The sequence below is a fragment of the Camponotus floridanus genome, unplaced genomic scaffold (assembly GCF_003227725.1).
Source record: "Camponotus floridanus strain SB8 unplaced genomic scaffold, Cflo_v7.5 scaffold76, whole genome shotgun sequence".
NCBI lineage: Eukaryota > Metazoa > Arthropoda > Insecta > Hymenoptera > Formicidae > Camponotus > Camponotus floridanus.
In genome coordinates this window covers 573,079-585,347 of record NW_020229845.1, presented here as the reverse complement: position 1 = coordinate 585,347, position 12,269 = coordinate 573,079, and the positions used below count along the sequence as shown (strand labels likewise).

At 31.7% G+C, this 12,269-nt stretch overlaps 2 protein-coding genes across 6 annotated transcripts in view; both read left to right on the top strand.

Moving 5' to 3' along the window:
* Positions 1-3,429, top strand: part of LOC105252289 — a 167,898-nt gene extending 164,469 nt beyond the window's left edge. For 2 of the 4 annotated variants that reach the window (XM_025414086.1, XM_025414087.1), the window contains 2 exons: positions 1,995-2,216; positions 3,067-3,429. In XM_025414086.1, the coding sequence (XP_025269871.1) occupies positions 1,995-2,216; positions 3,067-3,162 (318 nt within the window). In that variant the 3' untranslated portion in view covers positions 3,163-3,429. The remainder of the gene's footprint in view (positions 1-1,994; positions 2,217-3,066) is intronic. The other 2 variants (XM_025414085.1, XM_025414084.1) reach the window with 1 other exon arrangement.
* A 4,225-nt stretch (positions 3,430-7,654) lies between these two features.
* On the top strand, positions 7,655-12,098 carry LOC105252290. Of its 2 annotated transcripts, none has more exons than XM_011259597.3 (2): positions 7,655-7,721; positions 10,458-12,098. In XM_011259597.3, the coding sequence occupies exon 2, from the start codon at positions 10,461-10,463 to the stop codon at positions 11,973-11,975; it is 1,515 nt and encodes a 504-aa protein (XP_011257899.2). In that variant the 5' UTR covers positions 7,655-7,721; positions 10,458-10,460; the 3' UTR covers positions 11,976-12,098. The 2 variants fall into 2 exon arrangements, with proteins under 2 accessions (XP_011257899.2, XP_025269883.1); XM_025414098.1 differs by lacking the exon at positions 7,655-7,721 and adding an exon at positions 9,974-10,137.
* The last annotated feature ends 171 nt before the right edge of the window (positions 12,099-12,269 follow it).

Below are 12,269 nucleotides of genomic sequence, written 5' to 3'. Positions count from 1 at the left end.
GCAGCAATATTTTACAAAATCGCGCAACCTGAACTGAAGAATTAATAGTTTCCGCCTCTCGGGCATTGCGAAGGATGGAACGAACAAGTAGGAGAGTTCACCCTTAAAACGATGTCCGTAACAAAAGAAATTTTGTATACGACTAAAAATGTATGTTTATTTTATTTCTATTGTTTGTGCGTGATTATATAGACTATTGTATTTGATAATTTTAATGACAATTTCGACAATATAATTGTATTGATTTAATGCAATATTGCAATATATATACACAACATCAACGGGATTATATATTACAATATATCAACTCTCAAAAGATTCCTTGCCCGCAGATTATATTTAATCTATTGGTTAGTAACTAATTAACGAATATTTGAAATTGTTTTACTGCTGCGCGCGCATTTTTCGAGTAATTAAAACGTGGAATTAACGGAAATATTTGCGTTCTCGCGGATACATTATTCAGCTCGATGCGATGGCCGATTTGTTTAAATAAGTAACATTCTCTCACTTTCATTAATTATAATATGTGTTTTGTTATCAACTAATGAGTACATTATTTACGACCAGTATTGATACCGATGACTGTTATTGTTATCGATTATGTAACTTTCTTGAGTGAATCGTGTTCCAAAATTTATTTTTTTTTATGTACGAAATGTTTGCATTCTTACTGCATATCTTAAGAAAGAGATGCAACGCATATATTTTGTGAATTATGTATCTCTCTCAACTATAATCGATAGAGTTTACACCGATAGTATTTCAAGACTTTCAGTATATATGTTTCATTTACATTCGCGCGAGAGAGAGAGAGAATGTTTAAATTTTATAATATCTCGAAATTATTCCTGCTATTTTCTTAATCATAATTTAATTTGTCTGGACTAATGCGAGTCTGCAGGTACATAACGAATAACGAATATAAATGCGAGTTAAAGCTCAGCTACAGAAACAACGATTTTGCCATTTGACTTATTTTTCACATCAACACCATCTTTCTCTCCCTCATCCTCTGTCTCGTTTCCTCTTCTTTCTGCAAAACGACACGTAGTCTTCCGTCACATTTATCGGTGTGTCGTCACGACAAGATCCGAGGAGGCAACAAAGAGGCATCGCGATGCTTCGCGACGGCTGAGACACGAGATATATCCGTGGACGACGGCGCAGACAATCTTCCCGACAACGCGTGACGTGCACGATTTCCACGAAGTTGTACAGAAGCGAAGTAAGGGAGGTGCGCTTGCACTCGGCAAAAGCAACCCCAGTGACCGACGCGAAACACGTCGATTCCATCGAGGCTAACTCTGGGGTTGACGTATCGACAGAGAAACATATGACGAAGTAATATTTTTCCGCGCCCCCTCGGGTGATGGCATTTTCCCGCCACTCGTCACCATCGCCCTTAACAGTTTTTCCCATCGACAGACAACAAAATCTAAAATTGTACTTTTCATGTTAAGTATCGCAGAAATTATTTGTTTCCGCGATTTATTGTATATTCTTATATACGTACAATAATGGAACAAAAGGCTTTATCTAGCAATTTTTCTTATATATACAACAATATTAATATTATGTTATCAAAAAATATTAAAATAAAAAATGTGCATTATGTAGAAAAAAAAATAGAAAGCAAAATTATAACAGAATGATCTCATTAATTGACATCTCTAATTTAAATATATTTGTTGCTAGTCATGTCTCTCAAGCAAACATCATTATTTAAAATATACATAATAAGATAGTAAATTTAATCAAACTAATTTTGAATGAAACATGGGAAACTTTTGAAGGATAAAATTCCTAGTATTATATAGTATGGCACATATTAATTAACAACTCCTCAGCAGCACACATTATAATTTTTTGTCATGACTACACACATTCTTTCACAAGGACGAATGATCGAAAGATATGTTCGTTAATCATCAGTTCGTCTCTCGTCTATGATAATCTCGTGTAACGGTATTGATCTACGGAATCTATAACAGGAAATCAAGGCTACGGATTGCGAAGAACGCGCGGAGGAGGAGGAACTTGATGGACATGAGTTAATACCGTCCCCAGACAGTGGCAAGTCAACGGACAACGAAGCGGCTCTGTCGCCAATCAAGATTCGATCTGACGTAAACGGGTTGGATCATGAGGACTGTGACGAATTGATCCAGGTCGAGAATACCACGCAGGCATGCATCATGCATACTTTAAGCATTGTAAGTTATTAATTTTATTTTTTTATTCGACATTTATAATATTTTATATGTAACAATTTCACGAGAATCAGCAGAGATATCTTCAAGTATAAATACTAAAAATTAAATAAAAAGGACGACTGTCTTTTTTCGCGGAAATTACTTAAAAATTGATTAAACTATAAACTATAACTATGAGCTTCAAAAATTTCGTATTTTTATTTCTAAATAACACTTGTTTATTTTATTGTCTTAAAATATTTTATTATATTACAATAAAAATAAGGAGAAATATTTATAATTAAAACAATGAGAAATATATATATGAGGAAGAGACACAATTTTTTTCCTATTGATGAAAAGATTCTCGGCATGATGCACAATCGGAAATAACATGATGGTACATAGTCTCTGAGAGCATGTGTCTTGCCATGAGAATCGTAAAGAGCATAAAGATCGTAATGGATTCAGTATGACAGCTCTAATGACAGACGTCGTTTTCGTCATACAGCAGTTAAAAGCAGTCATCCACAATAGAAAATCGTTCTTCTCGGGTGCATATTAACAAGAGTCGTAAATTGTTGGCGCCAACGACAACCAGGACAACGACGGTGACAGAAATGTCGTTGCGATACTTTCTCTTTCCGCGCGATGAATCATATCGTCAATTTTTACTAAGGATCGCTGATGAATAGTGACTGTCAGTTTTGAATTTTTCAATATGTAAACTTTACATTTTTCAAGTTTAGATAATAAAAGAATATCGGTGATAAAATCCTCTAATTCAGAAATGCTAGGACTTTTACTAATCTCTTTCTTATAATTCTCATGATAATGATAATTAATAAAATTATTTTCCCTGATGTTACAGGACTCTTCTTTGGAACTGAATTCTGATACGAGCTCGAGAACAACTTCTGGAACGGTAATGGCCTTGACCAATGGTTCATTATCGGCAAAAGAATAAACGAAAAATAACAATAATTAAAAGAGAAGATTCAAAGAATATTCGGAACGGTCTTCCCCGGCCAACCAACGAGACATATCGATCTCCTTTAAGGATTACGCACCTGTTTGTATATAGCTTAATTGCCTAATAAATTATTCAGGATCGCTAGATCCCGTGGTCTATGCCGGCTGATCGAATATCGATCATTTTCCCAAGAAAAAAAAATCAGTTTTATTCTGGACTTTTTCGTATTATTTGTAATTTTGTTTCAAAATTTCATTAAGGATAAATTAAAAAGCAAAATGTTTTATAAGTTCAGATTGACTTAAATTACTTCAAGATTATTTGTATAATAATGTTGATTAATATAAAATTTAATTGGTTTGTATAGATAAATTTTTGACATCATTTAATGAATCAATGTAATTTTTTAAACTGTTGTATTGATCGAAATTATATTAACCTTTTTAAGAAATTTTTAATAATATGAAATTTTTCAAATATTTTATATATATTTAAATTTCTTAAAATTTTAAATCTCATTAAATTTTGAGACTATATAATTTAAAATCCCTTGAAATTTTATAAGTGCATTTGTTTATTTTAAAATTAAATTATTTAAATTTTCAATTTTGAGATTTATGAATTTTTAATTTTATTTGTCTAGCTTTTAACATTTGGAATTTATTAACAAGTAAGAAAATCTTAAATCTAACGGAATTGTAAATTACAAAAATGTTTTCTTGTGTATGAAATAATTTTTTATATATTTAAAAAATTCTCTATATAATATATAAGTTTATTATTATTCTCAATAATATGAAATCAAGTGCTTTTTGTCATTTTGATGGCAAAAATGTTGAAGATGAAGATATTTGTGGACAAAATATTAGCTAAACAGAATCACATCAATGAGTTTAACTTGCCATAAATCTTAGTCATGCAAACATACATTTATTTATTTACCAGTTATTATCTTGATGATAATAATCAGTAATTATCTTGGTCTTAATGAAGACTAATAAATGTCTTTGATATAATTATCGCATTATTAATAACTAGTAAATAAATAATTTATTACTGGCAAATTTGTTTGTTAAGAGAACAAAGAAATGTTTTATTACCTCTTTTCGTAGCACAGTCGCACATACATGTGTATGTAGATTAAATAGATTATCACTTTAATTATTCCTGAAAGGACATATCTTTCGATAAACAATGGTGTCGATGGCGAACTAATAACTGAAAAAAATTACATAATATAAATTTAAATTTCAATTATTATTAAAGGAATAATTCCACTTCTTCGCTATTATTTGTTTTAAAATTTTATTTTTTTATTTAAATTAAATTTTTGTCTACCAATTATGTACGCAATTTAAATATTTGCTTATTTTAAAAAGGAAATATAGTACACAGAAAATGAAAGGAGATCTTATTTTAGCGGTTGTTATATTAATTTCACAACTTTTTATTTTTATTATATTATTAAAAATATTTAGAAAACATATAGTCTAGATTTATATTTGAAACTTAAGCAATTCATTTTTCTTTTCTTTTAAATTTACTTTATTCCGAATATAAACTTTAATAGATTTAATTTCTGATGTTCTATAAAATGAGTTCTATAAACATGTACTAATTTATAAATGTAACTATATATTTTTGAACCTTTTGTAGAGAGAGAGAGAGAGAGAGAGAGAGAGAGAGAATTAAAAAATTTTCATTATATATTACATTTAGTCCGGATTTTACTTCTAGTTCTTATTTAATTCTTAGTTTAAGAACAACTACGAAAATCAAAACAGTTATATACATACGAGTAGAAATTGTTATGTTGTTTTAGAGGAATAATAAAATAATAGATATTTAGAAGAATAATTTTACTATTAATTAATTTATTCTCTTTCTTTATTAGTGACTTGCCATCGACAGCCCCTGTAGTTTATGCATATCAGAGATCTAGTCATCTCATTTTTTTAAACATCCTGTACAATTCACATAAATGTAAATGCGATTACGAAAAAATGGACATTATCGACAGCCGGAAAAAATTGGTCGAGCTTTTTCGAAGCCTGACGCGCTTCTCTTTCTGCGTTTTTTTCTCTGTGCAAACGAACAAGATAATATTTATTATATCACGACTAGATTGTAGCGGCGAGAGTTATTTGTTTATAGCCCCATATATAAGCAATGTTTTATGGATCATTAATGTCTAAATAAAATATATTACGTCTTTTAAAGTGTCTAAGAATCTCTTTCTTCTTCTATCCATTTTACATAATGTAACAACTTGGCACTCCACAATCTTATCCATGATAATATCTCCCAAAGTTATGTAATCTTTAAGAAATTTGAAATACACAAATGTGTCTTTTTTATTTCAACGTTCCAGTATTATAACATTTTATTAATGAAGATAGAAATGAAAAATAATACCGTTTAGTTTTTAATATAACTAATAAACACGCGTACAATTTCTAATTAAAACTAGTTTTTAACGACATGCCAAAGGGAAAGGAATTTCATAGTTCTCGGCACGTTCGCTTCTTCGCGAGCACGTTCATCCCTTCATGCGGCACCTAATTACTGCGAGATATCGCGAGACATTACGACGCTTTCCGCGGTTATTCGTCTTCAACAAGAGGCTCGTTACACAAAGATTTCACCACCCTGTTAACCCCTCAACGTTATGTTTAATAAGTCCGTTTGTTCCAATTAAAAGTTACAGTCTAGTAGCTGTATAATGATGTGCCCCCCGTATTGTGATCTTATTTGTTTTGTGAATCAGCTGTATACGAGTAAAATGTTGTTTCCCAGGGATACTCTTTCGTATTCATATATTTATGTCACGAGATGCTTGTTATATTGCTAGAGAATTAGCGATTATATATTTAATCAATTCACAATTATTTAATGCGTTTATTCTGTAAAAATTTTTTTACAGTCTTTCGTTCATCAAACTCTATTATTACTTGAATTATCATTTTATAAATAGAATAGAAAATTATGATGCGTTATTTTAAAAGATTCGATTGACTTGTAATATTTTGTAAAATAAAGAAGAAACCTATTTCTTTTTCTCTAAAATGCGATATCATTGTGTTAAAGCTTTCATATCGGTATGTTTTTTATCAAAAAGATCATGCTAATAACGCATAAATGTTATTTAAAAGAAATATGTAATCGATATCGTGTATTATAATTATTTTGAATTAAGAAATAATATTCGCGTCAATGTCACTTTGTATAATCCATATTATGTTTTCTTTGTCCAAGAATATCTAATGCTACATTTTACGTGACTACATTGAAGGGAAACCGTTGTTGTACATGCGACAGAGAAATTTCCTGACAAATGTTTAAAACACGAAAATCTTGAATTTCGAATGCGATTCTGCTCTGTACGTGACCAACAAGCTTTTCCTATTTAATATTTTATATTTTACATGTACACGGATCAATATTGTTTTGAAAAAAGAAAATTAGAATTCTTTTTATAATTAAATAGAAAAAGACTTTATTAACAAAATAATTCATAAAAATCATTTTTTATATGATTGGATATATATCGTTCTTATATCTTTTCTTGTACATTAGCAAACTTTTACGTCTCTCGAACTAGCAGAGTCATCTTTTGCAGACGTGAATCTAGTGGATAACGTAGAATTCACACTGCATTCAATATCCGATGTATATGCACGGACATAGTTTTGTCAGAAATCTATTATGTCGATGAAAATGTTCTGTTTTTTTCTTATCGGCCTCTTTTTGCCCTTCTTTCTTATTGATTTTTCTTTTCTGCTTTCCATTAAATGACAATATGTACAGAGAAGATGACATTTTTTGAATATATAAAATATATGCAATAGTAAAGGAGAGAGAAAGAAACAAAACAAGAAAAAGAGAAACTATTTTACAGTTTATGGCCAACTTAAATTTATAAAGATTTGCTTTACTGCGAATGAATTTTACAAAATTTTAATACTCATATAAAGGAACTTAAATTAATCTATCTAGTTAATTAACAATAAGTTATAAGTTAAAATGTCGAAGAAAATAATACGAAGATAAATAAAGAATAAAGTTACTTATATACTTTAATCTTTAAGGCTTAATTTGCGAGATTTATTTCGATTACTAACGATTTATAGAAATTAATGCATGATACTTTATCAAAGAAAAAAAGAGAGCGATTCTTAACTAATAAAATTTGCAAAATTGATTATCTTACATGATAGAATTAATTTATTATCATTCTGGATGTCTATATATCTGCATTTTTCTGCAAATTAGCAATAAAAATTTAGTAACGTACTGCCTTTATTTTACTCACAGTTATTGTCTTTGTTCGCTGACGTGACTGTTTAACTATCATTCGGGACAAGCCTTACAGTTAAAACTGATGAGCAATTGTGAACGGTAGTTAACTCTCTGGTAGAGGGGTAAGCGTGTGTTTCCTGCGACAATCAAACGGTATGCAGATATGAAGCCGGGGTAAACCGGCAACTCTTGGACTACTGTGCAGTAGTAATCAGAGACACTCCGAACAGTGAACGACATTCGTCAGACAACAGGTAACTTTTATCGAAGTACTTTATATTAATTTCCTTTTGATAATTTTAATGCATTTTCTCTTCTTGCAAGACATAAAAAACGTAGATTAATATTTTATTCCAATTTTTAATTAATATATAATTTTTTTATCTGTTTCAATTTATTTCAAAGAATGATATCATATTGTTTGTTATTATTTATTAAGAAAGAGATTGCATTTTTTTTAAAACGCATTATTGTTTATTAAGAAGAAGATTGCATTAAAAAAAAATACAATCTCCTTCTTAAGTAGTAAGTTTTTGCAAGTTTTGAAAATTTAAAAAAAAATTTATCCCTTCTATCTACACACATATATTATGCACATCTATAATATAAATTTATAAACTTTCCAAGTACTATTTTTGCAAATATCGTATTAGTATTACGATATAATTTTAATATAATGAATTTATAAACACATATTTTAAGATTTCTATCGAATAATATATTGAATAAGAAAGAGACAAAGAAACAATTAAAATAATTAAAAACAATTAAGCTAATTAAACCAATATATTAAAAATGATATGTTAAAAAACGACGAAATATTTAATCACGTACTGATGTAGATAAAATAACTATTAAATTTACATTAGTATAATAATTACAAAAGATAAAATTTGCATTTAATGTGAGCAAATATAGGTTTTGAATTTTAACAGGAATTTATAATTATATTAAACCACATTTTACACACACTCTTCTCATGTATGAATGGATATGGGTACAATTCGATGGCTCGTAATTTAGTCAAATTATCATTGCCTTAATTTAACTATACAAATTGAGATTAATTAACCAAACCATTAATTAACCAATTTATATAAATAGATTTATAAGAAAATATATAATTATACAGAATTGTTAATAGAACTAATTTTTTTTATAATACATTTAAATTCAATAATACCACGTTTTTTTATTTAAATATTTTCATAATTTAGTAACTAATTACTAGTGTCTACATTTCTTTTGATATTTATCAGTAATACAATAATGTAATAATGAACATTTAATTATCGAAATTACAGACTGTAAAGTGAATTTAAATCATAGATAAATTTACAATTTCGGTGAGTCATTAATTGTATAATTTTTATGGTATAAACGTTTAAATTTAAATTATTAATATCTTAATATAATCTTTTTTTATTTGCATAGCTTTTTGAAATTGTATTAAATTTTAAAAAATACTATAATATACATAATTAAATTTTAAAACTAAAATATACATGCATATAATATATGTAATGCGTAATTGATGTGTGCGTTATGTATATCAAAATAGAGAATTCCAAATTTATTTTTTGTTAGGATATTTAAAATCTCCTCTTTTTTTTATTTGAATATATTAATTGTTAAAAAAAAATAATGTTGCTGCTACTCGTCTTTATGTTCCAATTTTCGACGCGGTAAACATTACCAGTACTTCCAGTTTCGTCGCGTGACTAATTAAAAAGATTTTTAATTAAGAGTGAAACGGTCTCGTTGGCGTCTAACTGTAAAGCGCGGATAACTGTGCGACGCCTTGATAACGGGGCGTAAGATCGTCGTCCTGCTGAAGATTTGTTCCGCTACATCGCCAGAGATACCGACCTTTTGCTCGACAGTCGTTTGTTAGCGATGCTCACAATAACCGAGAACGTTGCTTATAACTGTGGTAGAATGACTCAACGCGTAACCGGAAGCTCTCAACGTTCGCCAATAAGATCTTGTTCCTGCAAAACAGTACTCTTTATTCACAACAATCTTGCATCGATAACGAAGCATGTTATTTTTTCCTATCTTTGCATTAATATCTTTAAGATTATTTATTGGGAAGAAGTAGAATTTCTCCTCTAATATAAATACGAAGAATTTACAAAGAAAGGAAAAAACAAATAAAAATTCCTTAAAAAGAAAGCAAAAGTTGTCAAGAAAAATATGATATAAATGTGAAATGTATTTTAAAAGGATAATTATATTTAATTCTTCATATGTGAACATTTTGATAATTTCAAATTCGCGTGAAACATTGAACTTTTGTCGACGGGAATCAGACGTGATTTCGGGCTATGGTAAACATGCTCGGGCGAACAATCATCCGGATGGATCTCGGTGCGAGTCGACCGGAACTCGGACATAATACCGCGGAAACGGCCCGGGAAATTATATTTGTCATGGAGAATCGGCCGTGTCTACATTGGAGGACGATTCGATGCGATCTCTGACCGCGCAGCGACCGGACGGAACGGTCATTGAATGTGTATCGCCGGTTTTTTTTTTAAAGCCACGCGTTTCGATGGAAAGTGCCGGTGATATTCACGGTTACGTTCAAAGTGGGAGCGAACAATCAGACCGATGCTGGCTTCGCACGTAGAAAAGGAATGCGGGAAAGTCTAATTTGATCGCTTTGATGTACCTATCTATTGAACTTTTTCTCACTTAATGTTAATCGGTATTATTAATTTTTTATTTTATTTGTAATTTATATATTTTTAGCATTTTTTACTAGATAAGTGAATACCCGATAGTTTTATCCTGTGTGATATAGTATCTCGAAATAAATTAAAATAATATAAATTAATTGTAAATTAAATATATTCTTTTTTTTCTAACTACGAATGTTCACTAAAAATTAAAGTATATACAGTTAAATTTTTCAGACCCTATTTAATAATTTTAGTAATAAACAGAATATAAATGTACGTACGTATTAATAATTTTAGAATTTTCAGATTATGACGATGTGCTTGTCAGCCATGTGCCCATTAATCTTTCTGCTGGTTGGAATCAACGCGGCCGGCATCGGTGAAGCTTGGCAGATACCATACTTGAGATCCGTTTATCCGGATCATCCGTTTTGGCCACGATTGGACTCTTCAGCGTTCGAAGTTCGCAGCGTGAGCGGAGTAGGTCGTCTGGCTCCGTTCGATGAATCACGAGACGCTCGAAAACATTCAGAATTGACTACACCGAGTTCCGTACAACAGAATGATCTTCCGGATGTTGAGAAAACTTCTCATGTTGAGAACAAAAACGTCGAGCGTTTTCGGAAACTTTTAGAGGATTCATCTTATAACGATGACGAAGCCGAAGAAGATGCTGAAGATGCCATAACCATCCGAAAAATGTTACAGAAAAGACTTATGATGAGAATTTTGCACGCGGACGAAGAAAACGATGACAATGACGATGACGATGAATCATCTATGAACGAGACAAAAGGAATCCTACGTGTTCGTAGACAAGCGGAGAACGAGACGAGCATGGAAAAGATCTCGACGACAAAGAGCGTGCGCGAGACTCGCCTGAACTCACCCGAAGCATGGTCGACTTCGGTGCAACCGATCTCGGTTGAATTTCGTCATCGTATCCCGTTGGACCAGGTGATCCGGCAACAACAGGAGGAGGAAGAGGCCGCAGCTTTGTCCAACAGCTATCGCCTGCATCAACCACCTCGTGCGGACTTTGTAACGGGTCAGTACCATCGACGAAGCTACCCGGAATACCGCGAATCCAGGGATATGCCGCTCACTAAGAGCTACGACGATTACGATCAGATGTCCTGGTACAGGAACGCGATACGCGAGAGGGATTATGAATATCCGTCTTATCGTCGAGGATACAGCTATAATTATCCTGATCGCTACCGAATGGAGAGAGATTATTACGCGCGTTTGCCGAACGATCAGTATTACTACGATCGTTACAGAGACGACGATTTAGATCTCTACGGCAGAAATCGACCTACGCCCAAGCCCAGACGGATCATCTACTACGCCACCCTGCCGGAGGTCGTGAGGAAGCCGGTCGATTTGAGGAATTACCCACGATACGACAAGGCACCGGTCACGCGAGATAACGTTTATAAACGCGTACCTGGTAATGTCGATCCCAGCAGATATCGATATAAACAGTCATATGGTGGCTATGATCCTTATGCAAAGAAATCGAGCTATTACGATCGTCCCTACGAGTATCCCGATAGCGACTCGCGGCGGGTTAGGGTGCCGACCAAGGAGAATTTGAGCAGCGAGCATAAGGTGAGCAATCTCATTGCTATCAGGGACAACGACGGCAAGCTACCTTGGCCTGTGCAGATCGGTACGGAAGTCAGTATTAAGGATGACGAGAGGATTCCTGGTCGGAAGATCTTTGGCGAATCGAACGGCGGCTACGACAGATTTCAAAGCGCGCAGTTACAGAAAGCTCCAGATGCAACAGGATCCAGCGAACTCCAAAGCGACAATTGATACGTTGAATACATGATATTTTGTTTATATAGAATGAAGAAGTTAATTCTACTTTAACTTTATTTCGAGGAAATTCACATGATTGCCGATGTTCTTCCAATATTATCAAATAATCACGATAAATAAAAGAACAATCCTAAAGTATATAATATTGATATTAAATACACATAGTAAATATTAAGATATATAACAATTGCAAGAAAAGAGGTAATTATTATTGCATTTGAAATCTTTAAAAGATTTAATGAGATGTTACTTTTAATTTTATCGAGGCACTCAATTCGTTAAATATTT